This window comes from Centroberyx gerrardi, chromosome 12 (assembly GCF_048128805.1).
Source record: "Centroberyx gerrardi isolate f3 chromosome 12, fCenGer3.hap1.cur.20231027, whole genome shotgun sequence".
Classification (NCBI taxonomy): domain Eukaryota; kingdom Metazoa; phylum Chordata; class Actinopteri; order Beryciformes; family Berycidae; genus Centroberyx; species Centroberyx gerrardi.
This window is the reverse complement of record NC_136008.1, coordinates 15,421,730-15,435,323: the sequence shown is the minus strand read 5'-3', so window position 1 is coordinate 15,435,323 and position 13,594 is coordinate 15,421,730. Positions and strand designations below refer to the sequence as shown.

The 13,594-nt window shown below is 41.1% G+C and overlaps 2 protein-coding genes across 5 annotated transcripts; one reads left to right on the top strand and one right to left on the bottom strand.

Annotated features, from left to right (window-relative positions):
- Positions 1–2,540: 2,540 nt before the first annotated feature.
- Positions 2,541–7,114, bottom strand: trip13 (thyroid hormone receptor interactor 13). 2 transcript variants are annotated; one of them, XM_071915872.2, is made up of 14 exons: positions 7,022–7,114; positions 6,680–6,763; positions 6,297–6,447; positions 6,069–6,195; positions 5,746–5,801; positions 5,568–5,658; positions 5,238–5,310; positions 5,086–5,149; positions 4,906–4,992; positions 4,502–4,608; positions 3,910–4,063; positions 3,540–3,652; positions 3,343–3,412; positions 2,541–3,249 (listed from the first exon to the last, which is right to left on the bottom strand). In XM_071915872.2, exons 2-14 carry the CDS (start codon positions 6,751–6,753, stop codon positions 3,154–3,156), a joined length of 1,263 nt encoding a protein of 420 aa, XP_071771973.1. In that variant the 5' UTR covers positions 6,754–6,763; positions 7,022–7,114; the 3' UTR covers positions 2,541–3,153. The 2 variants fall into 2 exon arrangements, with proteins under 2 accessions (XP_071771973.1, XP_071771974.1); XM_071915873.2 differs by having other exon boundaries at positions 6,680–6,755; positions 7,022–7,112.
- A 45-nt stretch (positions 7,115–7,159) lies between these two features.
- brd9 (bromodomain containing 9) lies at positions 7,160–13,332 on the top strand. Of its 3 annotated transcripts, none has more exons than XM_071915844.2 (17): positions 7,160–7,300; positions 7,830–8,050; positions 8,132–8,260; positions 8,347–8,476; positions 8,585–8,642; positions 8,830–8,974; positions 9,115–9,225; positions 9,801–9,925; positions 10,088–10,220; positions 11,040–11,115; positions 11,258–11,353; positions 11,469–11,601; positions 11,705–11,816; positions 11,969–12,025; positions 12,147–12,252; positions 12,344–12,514; positions 13,003–13,332. In XM_071915844.2, exons 1-17 carry the CDS (start codon positions 7,252–7,254, stop codon positions 13,101–13,103), a joined length of 1,953 nt encoding a protein of 650 aa, XP_071771945.1. In that variant the 5' UTR covers positions 7,160–7,251; the 3' UTR covers positions 13,104–13,332. The 3 variants fall into 3 exon arrangements, with proteins under 3 accessions (XP_071771945.1, XP_071771944.1, XP_071771943.1); XM_071915843.2 differs by having other exon boundaries at positions 9,798–9,925; XM_071915842.2 differs by having other exon boundaries at positions 9,738–9,925.
- The last annotated feature ends 262 nt before the right edge of the window (positions 13,333–13,594 follow it).

Below are 13,594 nucleotides of genomic sequence, written 5' to 3'. Positions count from 1 at the left end.
GTGCATCAAGGCATAAACTGTTATTATATGCCTGATGTCACTCACTGCACCTCTCTGCCACTGCCACATGAGACATCATACTGCAGAAACCTTGTTATCTTTATTCATCAGTAACCTAAAGAGAAGGCCTCTGCCTGGACGACCATGACAGAATGACGCTCTCTGTGCAGTTGGATAGAAAACATGATTTTCTCTGAGGGCGATACTGTATCACAGCGTCCCAGTTTCAGTTCCATATGTAGGCCTACCTTGATGAATGTGGCGTGCAGCTATATAGCTCTTCCTGTCAATTGGGTCTGTCATTTGACTCCTCACACACAGCCTGGCAGAGTGCGACTCTCAGATCACTCTCTATATGGCTGACAGGATGAGCGGGCATTTGCATAGCTTATTGATGGCAGTTTTCTTTGATCCTACTTGCCGTGCCTAATTATTACCGTTTCTTTATGCAGCCTGACTCCCAGGCTTCTGTCTCTTTAGAAGGTATCTCTCTCCCTCCGCTGCATCCTCCCTCTCTCCCACTCATAGCTAACAACCTGCTTAAATGGATGACAAACATACGGGATGCAAAAACCTCAGAACTCGAGCAGAAACAACTGTTCACATAATCTGACAGAATGGTTTAAAACTGGCGACAGAGAGAAAGCATCAGTTGTTTTTTTAATATGAGCAAGTTTCACTGGGATGGGAAATCCTGTGTATTATCAAAGGCTGTCATGCAGATGAAAAACAGGAAGGAATGGCAGCTCTGACACAGCTCGGGCTTTATGGGTTCTCATTAGCTATTCTTACAGAGGATGTGGATCATTACTGGCAAGAGAGTGCGGGGTATTTCTGAACTTTGTCAATGGATGAAATATCACATACACGTTTAAATCCATCTTAAAGATCATATCAGTGTAAACTCAAAAGCTGCTGTGAGTTTAAACTAATTGTTCAATCTGTGCTTCTCAACCCAAAGAAATGAGTGATAGTTTCCATCGTTTTGTGTGCAGCGCTGCTTGGTTTCCTCTTAACATGTCTATAAGTATGTGTGTAAGTTTATCCCCTCCCTATGTGAATCACTATTGGCACATGCAGTGATATTCCACTGCTTTCAGCCATGTACCTGAACAACGGTTGAGAGGATAAACACCAGGCTGTTTGTTTTGTTTGGAGTTTTCTGACATTTTCAAACTGCTTAGAACAGTGATAAAACCCTGTAACAATAAGGCTTTTGACTTTTTTCCCTCTCCGTCTTGATTGCATTTTAACAGCTGCCTGGTTTTTGGACTGACTACAGTCAAAAGAAAAAGGCCTCCAGACAGAGCAATTATGGTTTTATTTACCATGCCCATTCCTACAACTCTTTTCTCTCTCTATAGTTCTCTTTGTAATCATTGATCACATTAGGGAAAAGTAGAGCATCCTCATGATTCATCTCGCGTAGAAAAAACTGCGTTGACAAATTATATTGTGCGCAAAAAATTAGATATAATAGATACTGTGGGATTAAAGGGATAATTCGCACAAACCTCAAAATTGTTTCCTTCATGAAATGTAAGGGGGAGCCTTTTGTGTATACAACCCAATACTTTTTTTTTTTTTAATAAAAAAAATTGGCCCTTAGAAGTCTTGGTTAGACAGGGTTTAATTTTTTGTTCATGTGCTGGGGCTTGACGACTTCATAGTTTGGAAGGAAAAAAATGGAATCAAAGCAAAGTTTAGACCCAGTAGCAATCAGTACCCAACTCTCCTAATATCAGATTTCATGCCCAAAGTAGTGTGCAGTATCATCAATCAACAGATTAATTCTTTAAAGCCACTGGAAAATGATTTCACCTGGCATGGAATATAAAGAAATATGTTCTGCTTCATAAAACACCCAAGGAAGGTCATTTTAAATGTGACATTCACTGATATGACTGAGTAGAAATGAAGCTACTGAATAAAGATGAACTCAACGTACTTCCCTTTTACATTCAGGAACAGCCTACAAAATCCACCTTTGAAGAGTGAAAAAGCTGTTGGCCAACAACAAACAAAGGGCACATTGTCTGAACCCTGCAGCTGACATGCAAAGCAGCACAGCATTCGCAGAATGCAAAACATGGTCATACTAGGAGTGGAACTACTGATCCACCCATGTAAACTCTGATACAATATTGGACCATTTCAAAACTGCACCATCTTTCAACTGTTTGCTGTTTTTAGGTCAATTTGGCAGCAAAAACAAGTATAAAATCTGATTGAATCTCCTGATTAAATGCAATCTAATCTGATCTTTTTTAATTGCTTCGGAAATTTTCAATTGTCCCCATTGTCATAGTCATCATAATCATCATGATCATGTACAGTGCAAAATACAGTAATAGAAATAAAACATGTTATGTGTGCATGTGTGATACTAAAGTATGGTTGCATCCATGCGCCACCAAGTGGTGGCCCGGTATCTACTTCAACACAGCACAGCATTTCACAAACCACCTAAAATTTAAACAATATAGTTTATTACAATGTTATATACAAAATAGAGGCATTATGAACATATGAATCCAGAGATTGAGTTTAAAGAGGATTTGTTGTTAGCATAAATATACCCTCTGAAAATGAAAAAACAGAAGTCATAAATGAACATTTTCTTTGAACTAACGTTGGTCTATCAGGAACATCCTTTCTAAACACAAACACAATTTAACAGTGAAAAAAAAACGCACGTTAACCTGGGATCCAACAGAAGCTGGCAGTTTTAAAGCTGTGGATTTATAAAAAAAACAACACTTTGATTGTAAGAATGTAAGAAAGTAAACATTTGAGTTAATAGCACTTTAGAGAATTCAAGCATTGGTGACCCCATCTTCAAACCAAACTGCGTCCACACAATCTACTGACAATGACATGGACTTGGTCTTCTAAGGTAGCAGCACCAAACAAAAAAAACATCACAATACATCACACCACCTGAAGGAAGGCTCTTACCTTAAAGACAGTATTTGTTAAAACAATGTTATTTTCACAGCCTGAGCCAAAATTGCTAACACGGTGCAGCCAAATGCATTGATAAGGCTTCATAAAAAGATGGCAGGGTTGTATATTTACAAACCACAAACCATCATGACATGGGATTGATAGCTCAAGAACCAAATGCATCAGCCTTTGGGCACTGTGTTCATTTCAGACACCGTTGACCAGGTTAGCTTTCTCCTCCCTCTGTTTGTCTACTGCTTGGTCCATAGCCTCCAGAAACCTCTCAAGAGTCACTGTTGGTGTCTACAGGCAAACAAACAAATGAAATGAAAGAACAATAACCCAATAACAAAAACACCCTTTTCTACATTCTGCAGAGGGAAATCAAACACTTACCTTTACAAACAGTGCATGGGCCAGAAACGGCAACTTCCTGAGCGCTCTTCCACTCAAACCTTTGCTTTTTCTGGAAATGAAAAACAAAACATTAACTTCCAGCTGTTTAAATTCCCACTGGCATTGTATTGTATGTTATGATTAGCGCATGGAGAACCTGATTTGACTGTTATTGCATTATTGGAGCCTGTACTCACAGAGCAATGTTCCTTAGCGTCAGACTGTGTTCGAACAGCACACTCTTTGTAAAGCCCATAGTCTCAAGCTCAACCATGGCAAACAGCTGCTGCCGGGGGTAGATTATCTGGCACTGTGCACACAGTACATCATAAGGTTTAAACACACAGTACATTCAAATATATGAACTCACCCAATTCAATTGTCGTTTAAAAAAATATGTTACATGCTGCTGTTGATTCTGTAATCATTTTAGGCGCATGTTATAATAAAATCTAGCTATTTTCTGCATTCTATCTTATTGTGATATACTTTCATACTTTTTACTGCAGCAATACAACACAAGTAATGAACAATTTCATGTAAAGTGTAACTAGATTGTTTTCTCACCTTCATCAGCTCCTCCAGGCAGGAGAGGTAGATGTTATAGATGCCCTTCTCAGACGGGGGACCGATGTACTGCTTTATGTCGGCTCGGTCCACAAACGCCAGGTCGATCTTCTCTGTCACGTTGGAGGTAGTCAGGATCACGACGTTCGAATGTCTAAATTATGAGCACGGAATACAACGCATCCGAAATTGTAAGTCAAACATACGCGAGCAAGTGGGACAAAATGAAAGTCTCCTGGAGGGATTTTTCCAGTGAAAACTGACTGATTTTATGAATGTTAAATTGAGACGTTTCATATAACCTAAGAGAGAAGTTTTAATATAGTACATGCAATACTGAAGAAAACAGAATCTGCGCTCACATCTTGTCACTTGTTTATTCTTCTATTAAAAAGAAACAAAAAAATGCAGCTGGCAAACCAAAAAGTGACGTTAAACAAGTGAAAAGATGCGAGTGCGGATTCTATTTTCTTCAGTATCTCAGTCATTATGGAATGAACGCAACACTAGAGATAAGTGAAGTGAGCATTTTCTTCAGAAGAGACTTGGCATTTATTCAGTTCATATAGTACATGCAATACAACCGTCTGACCGTTTGATCTGGTCCAGCTGTGTGAGGACGGAGTTGACCACTCGGATGGCGTCGGACGGTTCTGTTCCCGCCTGGCAGGCGTTCCTGGCAGCCGTCAGACTCTCCACCTGTCCACCACAACACAGAGGGCACAGCTTTGATTATGGCAGCACCACTCCAAAAACATAGAATAACTAAGCTACAACATTTAACTGGACAAGCAAGTCTTCTGTGTTATTCTAGTGAATCTGGAGTGAGATATAACCAGCCAATCACAGACAATATTAGACAGAAAAAAACAGGAAAGAAACCAATTTATTCTGAACCAAAACTAGAAAAGTGAATTTTGAAATGTGCTTGTTAAAATAATTTGGGGGCTTAGATTGATTAAAATTCCAGGTTAATACCACAAAGCCGTTTTTTACCTCATCGATCAGAACAAACACAAGAGCATCTTTGTCATCTATCAGCTGCTGGATCTTCTGAAACATCTTTGTGACCAGCTTACCGCTCTGTAACAAAGAAGTGCGGTTAGCTATCAAAATAATACCAGTTCCAACAAGAATACGCAATAACTGCAATTAAGCAAAAGGAGCCAGCTGTACCTCTGAGAACCACTTTGAGAACAGGCTGTGGCTGTTTATCTCTACAAACTGCCCATAAGAATACCTGCAGGGAGAGGAGTGCAAGGTGAAATGAAAACAGCAGGTGTAGAGTTACTGCCGAAGCCATTTCCCCTAAATGAGGACACTCTTACCGGCTTGATAGTCTGATTGACAGCTTCTGGGCAAGGGCTTTGCACAGTGACGTCTTCCCTGTGCCTGGGGGCCCTGAATGTGGGCACAGATAACAATATCAGTATCAGATAAGTCATCAATTATTTTGCATTTCAGCATTATCACCTCTGACAGATCCTGACATACAATTCAAGTCAAGTCAAGCAGATTTATTGTCATTCAACCATATACAGTGCTCAGTATGTAGATGAACGAAATGTTGTTCCTTCTGGACCACAGTGCAACAGGACAATACAATACACAAGACTACAATACACAATCAAACAATAGATTCCTTATTAGTTAATTACCATGAAGCAGCACGACACGGTTCCATGAAATCAGGTTGCTGTCTACATTTTTGTCTGAGAAGTAAATTGTTGTTGAGACATAATCCAAGAGCTAAAGGAAAAAAGAAATAATCTGAAGTTTAGCAAGATGGAATGGTGATGCATAGTTATTTCACTCTCAACTGCCTTAATTTTTTACCTGGGTTTTGACCCCACTCTCATATACCAGACTCTCCCAAATCCCATGAAATTCGGCTGTTAAAAAACAAACACAGGTCAAGTCATTTTAGGGAAATAAGATAAGATAAGATGAAACTTTAATGATCCTGATGGGAAATCTGGTCATTGCAGCAGGGCAGGATAGATGAAGATGCAGGATCTTCATCAGGCTAATACAGAGCCAATACCAATTGAAAGAACTGAACTGAAAGAACTGAACTGAAAGAATTATCACTAGTTTATCATTATTATTGTTGTTGATGTTATTGTTGTGGCTTAATATCCTCTGCAGTGTCATCTCACCTGCTGGCAGCAACCAGTGATTGGCTGCTGAAAGCTCCTCCTCCTCCTCCAAACTGACCGTGCTGGGTCCATCATCGTTCAGAGTGAAGATGTGAAGGGAGACAGAGCAGCTCTTCAGGTCAATGGGCTGGATGGGGAAAATGTACACATTTATGAATAACACAATGCTGTAACTTACTGGAAAAATACTGACAGTTTCAGTACACCAGAATGCCAAACTTGTCTTACCCTTTTCTCTGTATCAGCTATAGTCACAGATTCCACGTTTTTCCTGAGTAAATCTTCATCAAACTCTGTCCATTTGTAGTTTCCAAAAACCATGCTATGGCGGTTCAGCAGAGCCAGGACATGTGTCCCCACCTCAGACCGTTTGGCTGTGCTGAAATATGAACATGAACAGGAACAGGCAATATTGGGTAGGAAAGTATGTCTGCAAGAACTTAATTTAATGATCATTCCACCTGGCTCCCTTGGACAGTTTGTAATGTGTGTGTGTGTGTGTGTGTGTGTGTGTGTGTGTGTGTATGTATGTATGTTTGTGTTCTGCATTCCTGAGAGGACCTAGTCTGGCTTCTACACACAATCATCAACATGATTGAACTGCTCCTTACCTGTGAGATTTAACATGGACCTCCACATGGATGTTTTCTTTCTGATTTCCAGCCTCCATTCTGTCACCTTCCATTTCTGTGAAACTGTTGACAATACATTTTTAACAGCAATATTCTGCACATAGTTAGCTAATGTTCAATATTATTATCAAACAGTTGAGTTTGCCATGCTAGCAAGCCCAAACTAAGAGCACTTCTCCATTTGCTAAAGTTAGCTAGCATGATGCTGATGCAGCTAACTAGCTAACATTCCCCCAACCAATTTAGCTAGCCAGTTAGCAATATCGATAAATATGTTAAATGACGTCGGAACATTTAGCAAAGGTGGATTTTTGCTCCGACCTAGCGAAGTCCGGATACACAAGCCGTTATCAATGGTCAGCTGTCAATACTATGTTCAAAGAATAGTATTGAATTCAGCGCGCAGTTTTGTTCAACCGGAAAAACATTATTTGTTATTGATGGATCACTTCCGCTTGCCAGCTTTCTTGTCGCAGCGATTGTTATAACGCTAGCGATTAGCTAGATGACTGCAGTAAACATACCTCTTTGTAAATTATAAATACGAAGAAATGGGGAAGAAACACAAGAAGCATAAACCGGAGTGGAGAACAGTTGATGGTATCTAACGTTAAACGCACACGGACTATTCGCTACAACACGAGCTTTTGTTCTGTTTTTGTTAGCGTTAGCTTTACCTTAGCTAGCTTAGCTGGCTAGCTGGCCGGTGGTAGCAAAGAGGGTTTTGTTAGTTTTCGTTAAAAGTTATCCCTCATTAACAACTGCTCAGTGCAAAAACCTTGGCTTGACCAGTTCGCTGTTTGGTTAGAGCAGCAGTTAGTTTATTGTTCTGCAGAAATGCCCAGTCAGGCAAATTTTCGGCACTGAAAGAACAGGTTTCATCAGTTTGTTTTAATACAACTAATCTGCCGTTACTATATCAGTATTAATTAGCTAGATGAGGAGGCTCCATCACATCCATCAGTTAGGCCATACAGCTCATTGTCATACTCAATTGATCAGCACCCCACATGCCAACCTACTGCACCCAAACTCTTTCTCTTAATCACCTCACACACTGAGATTCATCATTCAAACATCATCAAGAGTGTGATTTTACCACTGATGATATTGTGTTTTTTGTTTGTAGACTATGAGGACAAGCCCCTTGAGAAGCCCCTGAAGCTTGTGCTCAAAGTTGGCGGAAGCGAGGTGACAGAGCTGTCTGGCTCGGGCCACGACTCCAGCTACTATGATGACAGATCAGACCATGAGCGAGAACGCCACAAAGAGAAAAAGAAGAAGAAGAAGAAAAAGTCTGAAAAGGATAAAGACAAGCACGTGGATGATGAGGAGAGAAGACGACGGAAGGTTAGTTCAAGGAAGAAGGTTCTTTCATCCTAATAATGTGTTGTCCAGTGTTATGAGTTAAAACTGTCATTTTGCTCACAGGAGGAAAAGAGGAAGAAGAGAGAGCGAGAGCAGAATGAATCATCGGAGGCAGCAGCTCCAACTGCTGCCAGTGGTGGTGTGCCAGTTGAACCTTTCACATTGCCAAAGAGTATTAGTATTGGAGTAGAGGTGAGCAAACATCGCTTTATCCTCAATATATGCCCAGTAAGTTCGTACTGATCATTTTGTCTCACATCATGCACGTATCTCATCAGCCAGAAGAGAAGAAACGGAAGAAAGAGAGATTTGACATAGAGCCTGAAGTGGATGAGTTTCACCCCAATATAAAGGTGGAAGTAGAGCAGCAGGGAGACAGGCCGGTCCGAGCCTGCAGGACACAGCAAGGTAAGAAAAGCCCTTCTACATCAGATTCTTCTCCCAAGCAAACATTACATTTTATGTTAACCCAAATGTGTTAAAGAACCAGTTTATTTATTGTCTGTCCCAACGCAGAGAATGAGTCGACTCCTCGTCAGCAACTCCTGGAGCACTTTCTGCGCCAGCTCCAGAGGTGAGGCATGCTGACTAAGTCTAATAGCAGTGTCCACCTGTAATGTCGTGCTGCTGCTTGTTGCAACAGGGCAGTCACTAGAGAGTTTTTAGTAATATTATAATGACCCAGAAGCATAAGAAAGACTAAGGCGGGTGCTGTAGTGAAACATTTTGTCACATCAATGGTGCATCCCTTGTCTTCACAGGAAAGACCCGCATGGATTCTTCTCCTTTCCAGTGACGGATGCGATTGCTCCTGGCTACTCCATGATCATCAAACATCCTATGGACTTCAGCACCATGAAAGACAAGATAACAACCAACGAGTACAAGACTATTACAGAATTCAAGGTGAGGATACTTTTCACCACATACTCATCTTAAAGATTTTGAGTTGGGATAGTGAATATTTATGATGTGTAAGAAAGCAATGTATGTAAACCTTCATGCCTGTTTGAACAACTCAAATTCTCTCATTTCCCCCCCTCCAGGCGGACTTTAAACTGATGTGTGACAATGCCATGGTGTACAACCGACCAGAGACTGTCTACTACAAGGCTGCCAAGAAGCTGCTCCATACAGGCTTCAAAATGATGAGCAAAGTAATGTGGTCATATGGAGGGAATGAATAGATTTCTGATATTATTATAAGTTTACTATAACTTGCCCGTTTTTATTTTTATCCATTTGACAGGAGCTTTTGCCAGAATCAGTTGTCTTGTGGTCTGACTTTATTGATAAGTTATTTATTGATACACTTCTATATTAGTGCTGCAGTTCCTTTCTTATCAGCTTTTGATCACAGATTTTTTACTGGTTACTTTTTCTCTTTTTTTGACTTCAGCTTCAATGCTTACGCAATTAAATGGAATGGATCTCATGGGCAGAGTAATATACCAAATTATATGAGCATGGGCATATCAGTGACTTAAGTTATTTGCTTTGTGTCAATCCTTTAAATGTAAAGCATCATTATCATTACCATAATCATCGCCATCATCAATTCTCCACCATCCCTTCCCATCCCACTTGGCCATCTTATCCCTCATTTGCCAGTTATGCAGATGAAGTAAAGTGTTGCCCTGTGGCTCTCATATCTCTGCTGTGCTTGCAGGAGCGTCTGTTAGCTTTGAAGCGCAGCATGTCTTTCATGCAGGACATGGATTTCACCCAGCAGGCAGCCATTTTGGGAGATGAAGACGTTGCAGCCGATATACCTCCGCCAGAGATCATCCCTATCCCCGTGGAATCAGCCAAGAAGTCCAAAAAACAGCCGGTCAAAGACATGAAGGAAGTCATCAGGTATACCACACACGTGTAATGTCTAGATTAAATGTGACTTTTCTTTGTGACCTCTGAACAAATGAGATATGGTGTGAAAAGCCTAGCCTTGTGATTTTGTGATCTAGTGCACTTTCAGCATAATGCTCTGGTGTAATAACATTGTTGCTTCTCTGATCTCAGCTACCTGTATGAACCAGAGGGAAACGCTTGCAGTTTGACCGACAGTACAGCGGAGGAGCATGTTCTGGCCCTGGTAGAACATGCTGCAGATGAAGCCCGGGATCGCATCAACCGTTACACGTCCAACTCTAAGGTCTTCCACTTAACTGATAGCAATATTATATACTGACAGGTTTGGTCTGTTTAGACCTATACTTTGTTTTTCTACCAGCTTCTTCCCATGTTTAACAGGAGTACATGTTTGAGAGGCCCATTGTAGCTCATAAGTGGGTTTGACGTTTGAGATGTTTAATTAACTATCATGTTAAACTGTGTAGGTAGATATATTGTTTCCCCATGGTGCTTTTATGACTCAAAATTAAATGGATGAATTAGGTCAGACTTGCAAAAATGTAGAGTATACAAAAATGTTAAAAGTTAGTAATGGGGGGGAAAAACAACCAGAGATAAAAAGACATGTATGCATGATTGGACTTTGAATGACACTTATACATGGAGTCATCTGGAGGATTAATTAGCCTCTTTATAGAGTGACTTTTGTGATCCCATTTATACACTCTGGTGGTGGTGGGGGTTTTTTTTGTAGCGAGGTGGCTACACTAGTTGTGTACTGAGCCACAGCTGACATGAATCACAATTTTCTCAGTTACTACAGGCAGGTCTGTATGTGAGGGTGACATTGGTAGATAAGTCCAAAGATGCTGCAATGGTCCTTTTAAGTAACTCCTTAAGCACATCACTTTGTATTTACTGTTGGATTACACTATTGACTTCTGGGCTCAAAGTTGAAATAAAATGACTCAGTAGAAATCGGGCATGCACAAGTTTGACCTGACCCAGAGTCTTTGGGCTGGGAACATGAAGGTGTTATTGGAGCAACTGGGTGTGTGGGCTCTGTCTTTTCAGTGTAGTTTGTGTTGACTGCATGCTGTCTCTGTTCCTATGTTTTCAGATGGGCTACTTGCGTAAAGAGACAGACAGTTCTCTACTGTATACTGTTGTAAATCAGCTTGACCCTGATGCAGAAGGTTTGGTATCCTTTCTTCTTGTGGTTTAAAAGGCTGTTATAAAAGCTCCGCTAAAAACTCTGTAGTCTCAGGACCGACACCAGGTGACTTTCATCTTTGGTATCTTGGAGAGAAGTACATTTTTCTGTCTTGTGTGTTGCAGAAGAGGAGACCCATACTGTTGACCTGAGTTCCCTGTCAAATAAGCTACTGCCTGGATTGACAACCTTGGGTTTCAAAGATGACAGGAGACACAAGGGTACGTTATTGCAGTGAAGACTCAAATTTGAGTCCAGTTTCATCAACAATTACTGAAGAAAGCCAGGCCAATGTCTGTAGTTTGTTATGGATTATGCTCTGTTCTTGTCCTGTAGTGACGTTCCTGAGCAGCGCCTACAACACTCAGAGCCTTCAGAAGAACACCATCTTCCCAGACCTGCTGCCTGATGAGATGGACACGTTATATTCGGCCTATGGAGATGACACAGGAGTACAGTGTGCTCTCAGGTAGGGTCCTTTTCCGTCATAGGACACGGTTACATTTGAAATGCTGTAGTGATAAAATGATGTTTCCAATTTCAGTTTGTGATTTGTTTACTTTGGCTCTCAGCATACAAGAGTTTGTCAAGGGCTGTGGAAGTGTCACCAAGCATTTGGTTGATGGGCTTCTGGATAAGATGACAGCAGGCGATCACGTTAAAGCCGTCAATCAGATTCGACAGGTATCCTACCAGTGACTCAGCTATTTACATTATTACACACATTACTTCTCATCATATTAATCATTCATCCACTCCAGGGTAAGATTTTGTGGACCATTTCTGCCATGTTTTGTTTCCAGTGGTTTATAGATGATGCTTATTTTACATTTCAGAAAAGAAATTTGCCACTGAAACCTGATGAAACCAAGACTAACATTTGCGACATGCAGGTATGCTATAACTGGTTGAAGATAACACGACATTGTTAGTAATGGTTGTAGTAAATAATGCTGTGCTTGTGTTGTCCAATTATGCTTGATTGACTGATTGAAGCTGTGTATGTTTGTCCAGATGGCAGATGGCTCTGGTCTGGGAGAGAGCAGTTCAGTGCTGGACTTCATGTCAATGAAGAACTACCCTGATATGTCTCTGGATATATCCATGCTGAACTCCTTAGGTGATTATCCTTATCAACACTCTTCAATGTTTTCAGCATTGTCTCCATTACATTTCCCAAATTGATCTGACCTTCTCTCCTCCCTCATTAGGTAAAACAGTGAAGAAAGAACCGGGGAACGAGGAGAGCCAGCAGCAGTTTGACGATGCAGACAAACTCCTGCAGGAGTTCCAGGAGGCTCAGGTGGACAGGGTTGGCTCCAGACCCTCTTCCAACCTGTCCTCCCTCTCCAACGCCTCAGAGAGGGACCAGCACCACCTAGGTACTGGTAACAGGAGCAACACACAAATGTGTTTGTTTATTGGGTGCTTGGGACAGAGCACCTCAGTAACAGCTGGTGTCTGTGTGTTCGGCAGTGTGTGTCTGTGAGGATGTTACGCACAGGATTAGTCCCAATGAGACGCTAGATGGTGTTGCAATTGGACGCGCAAGCATGCCGCTCCAATAATGCATACCCCCTGAGCACCTTAAAAATGTTAGCGGCCTTGTTGGTTTAGGGCACAATTTAGAGTGGTTTGTCTCTTGTGCCTTTCTTATATCAGTATAATTACTGTGTTAACAAGCTATGCTACTATAGTTACATGCTCTAATCTAATGCATGCTGCTAGTGCGTCACTATCTCATAAATATCAACTAAATGTTAGGCATCCACTTTTTTTTATTTTGGTCTGCTCAATGTTCTTTGCAAATTTCCATAGAGTCTTGACACCATTGCAGCGGCCTCAGAACCATGTCCTCTTTCGTCTACAGGGAGCCCATCACACCTGGGTGTCGGAGACCAGTCTGAGATGGTTCACGATCCCTACGAGTTCCTGCAGTCTCCAGAGCCGGGGTCCACAGCCAACAGCTGATCACACACACTGCCGCTCTGTTGTCCCGGTGTTAACAACACTTGACACTTGGTGTTGGACTCTGTTTAAATACTGTGGGGACAGCAGGAGCCTCTGACCCTTTTTTGAAGGATGATCATGATTGTACAGACTGTTTGTATTGTATAAGTTTAGACTGTATTTTAAGTTTATGGTTTTGTATGAGTGCAACACCTAAAAAAAATAAATGCTTGCACCTGTTTTTTATAAATATATGTAACTTACAATGTTGCCTCGCCTGCTTTATTTGTGGTTCAAGAAGCACAATTGGGAGCTATAAATCAGTATCAACTATATGAACAGCTATAACTAGCAGCATTATACCACTCACCCAAATTAAGCTTTTTTTACAGTTTATGGATGCTGTAAGATTGCTTGGACAGTTTATGCGTTCACTGTGGAGATGTGATGCTGATTCCCATTTCAGATTTCTACAGCTTTAAACTCCCAGACTATAACATAATAGTCTGCAA

Excerpts from the sequence above, each read along its gene's own strand:
- trip13 (XM_071915872.2), bottom strand. The coding sequence starts at position 6,753 with ATGGAAGGTGACAGAATGGAGGCTGGAAATCAGAAAGAAAACATCCAT. Across the intron at positions 5,659-5,745 it reads AGAGTGGGGTCAAAACCCAG|CTCTTGGATTATGTCTCAAC; the intron begins GTAAAAAATTAA and ends TTTTTCCTTTAG. Across the intron at positions 3,653-3,909 it reads GCCTGGAGGAGCTGATGAAG|TGCCAGATAATCTACCCCCG; the intron begins GTGAGAAAACAA and ends CTGTGTGCACAG.
- brd9 (XM_071915842.2), top strand. The coding sequence starts at position 7,252 with ATGGGGAAGAAACACAAGAAGCATAAACCGGAGTGGAGAACAGTTGAT. Across the intron at positions 8,477-8,584 it reads AGCCTGCAGGACACAGCAAG|AGAATGAGTCGACTCCTCGT; the intron begins GTAAGAAAAGCC and ends GTCCCAACGCAG. Across the intron at positions 9,926-10,087 it reads GACATGAAGGAAGTCATCAG|CTACCTGTATGAACCAGAGG; the intron begins GTATACCACACA and ends CTCTGATCTCAG.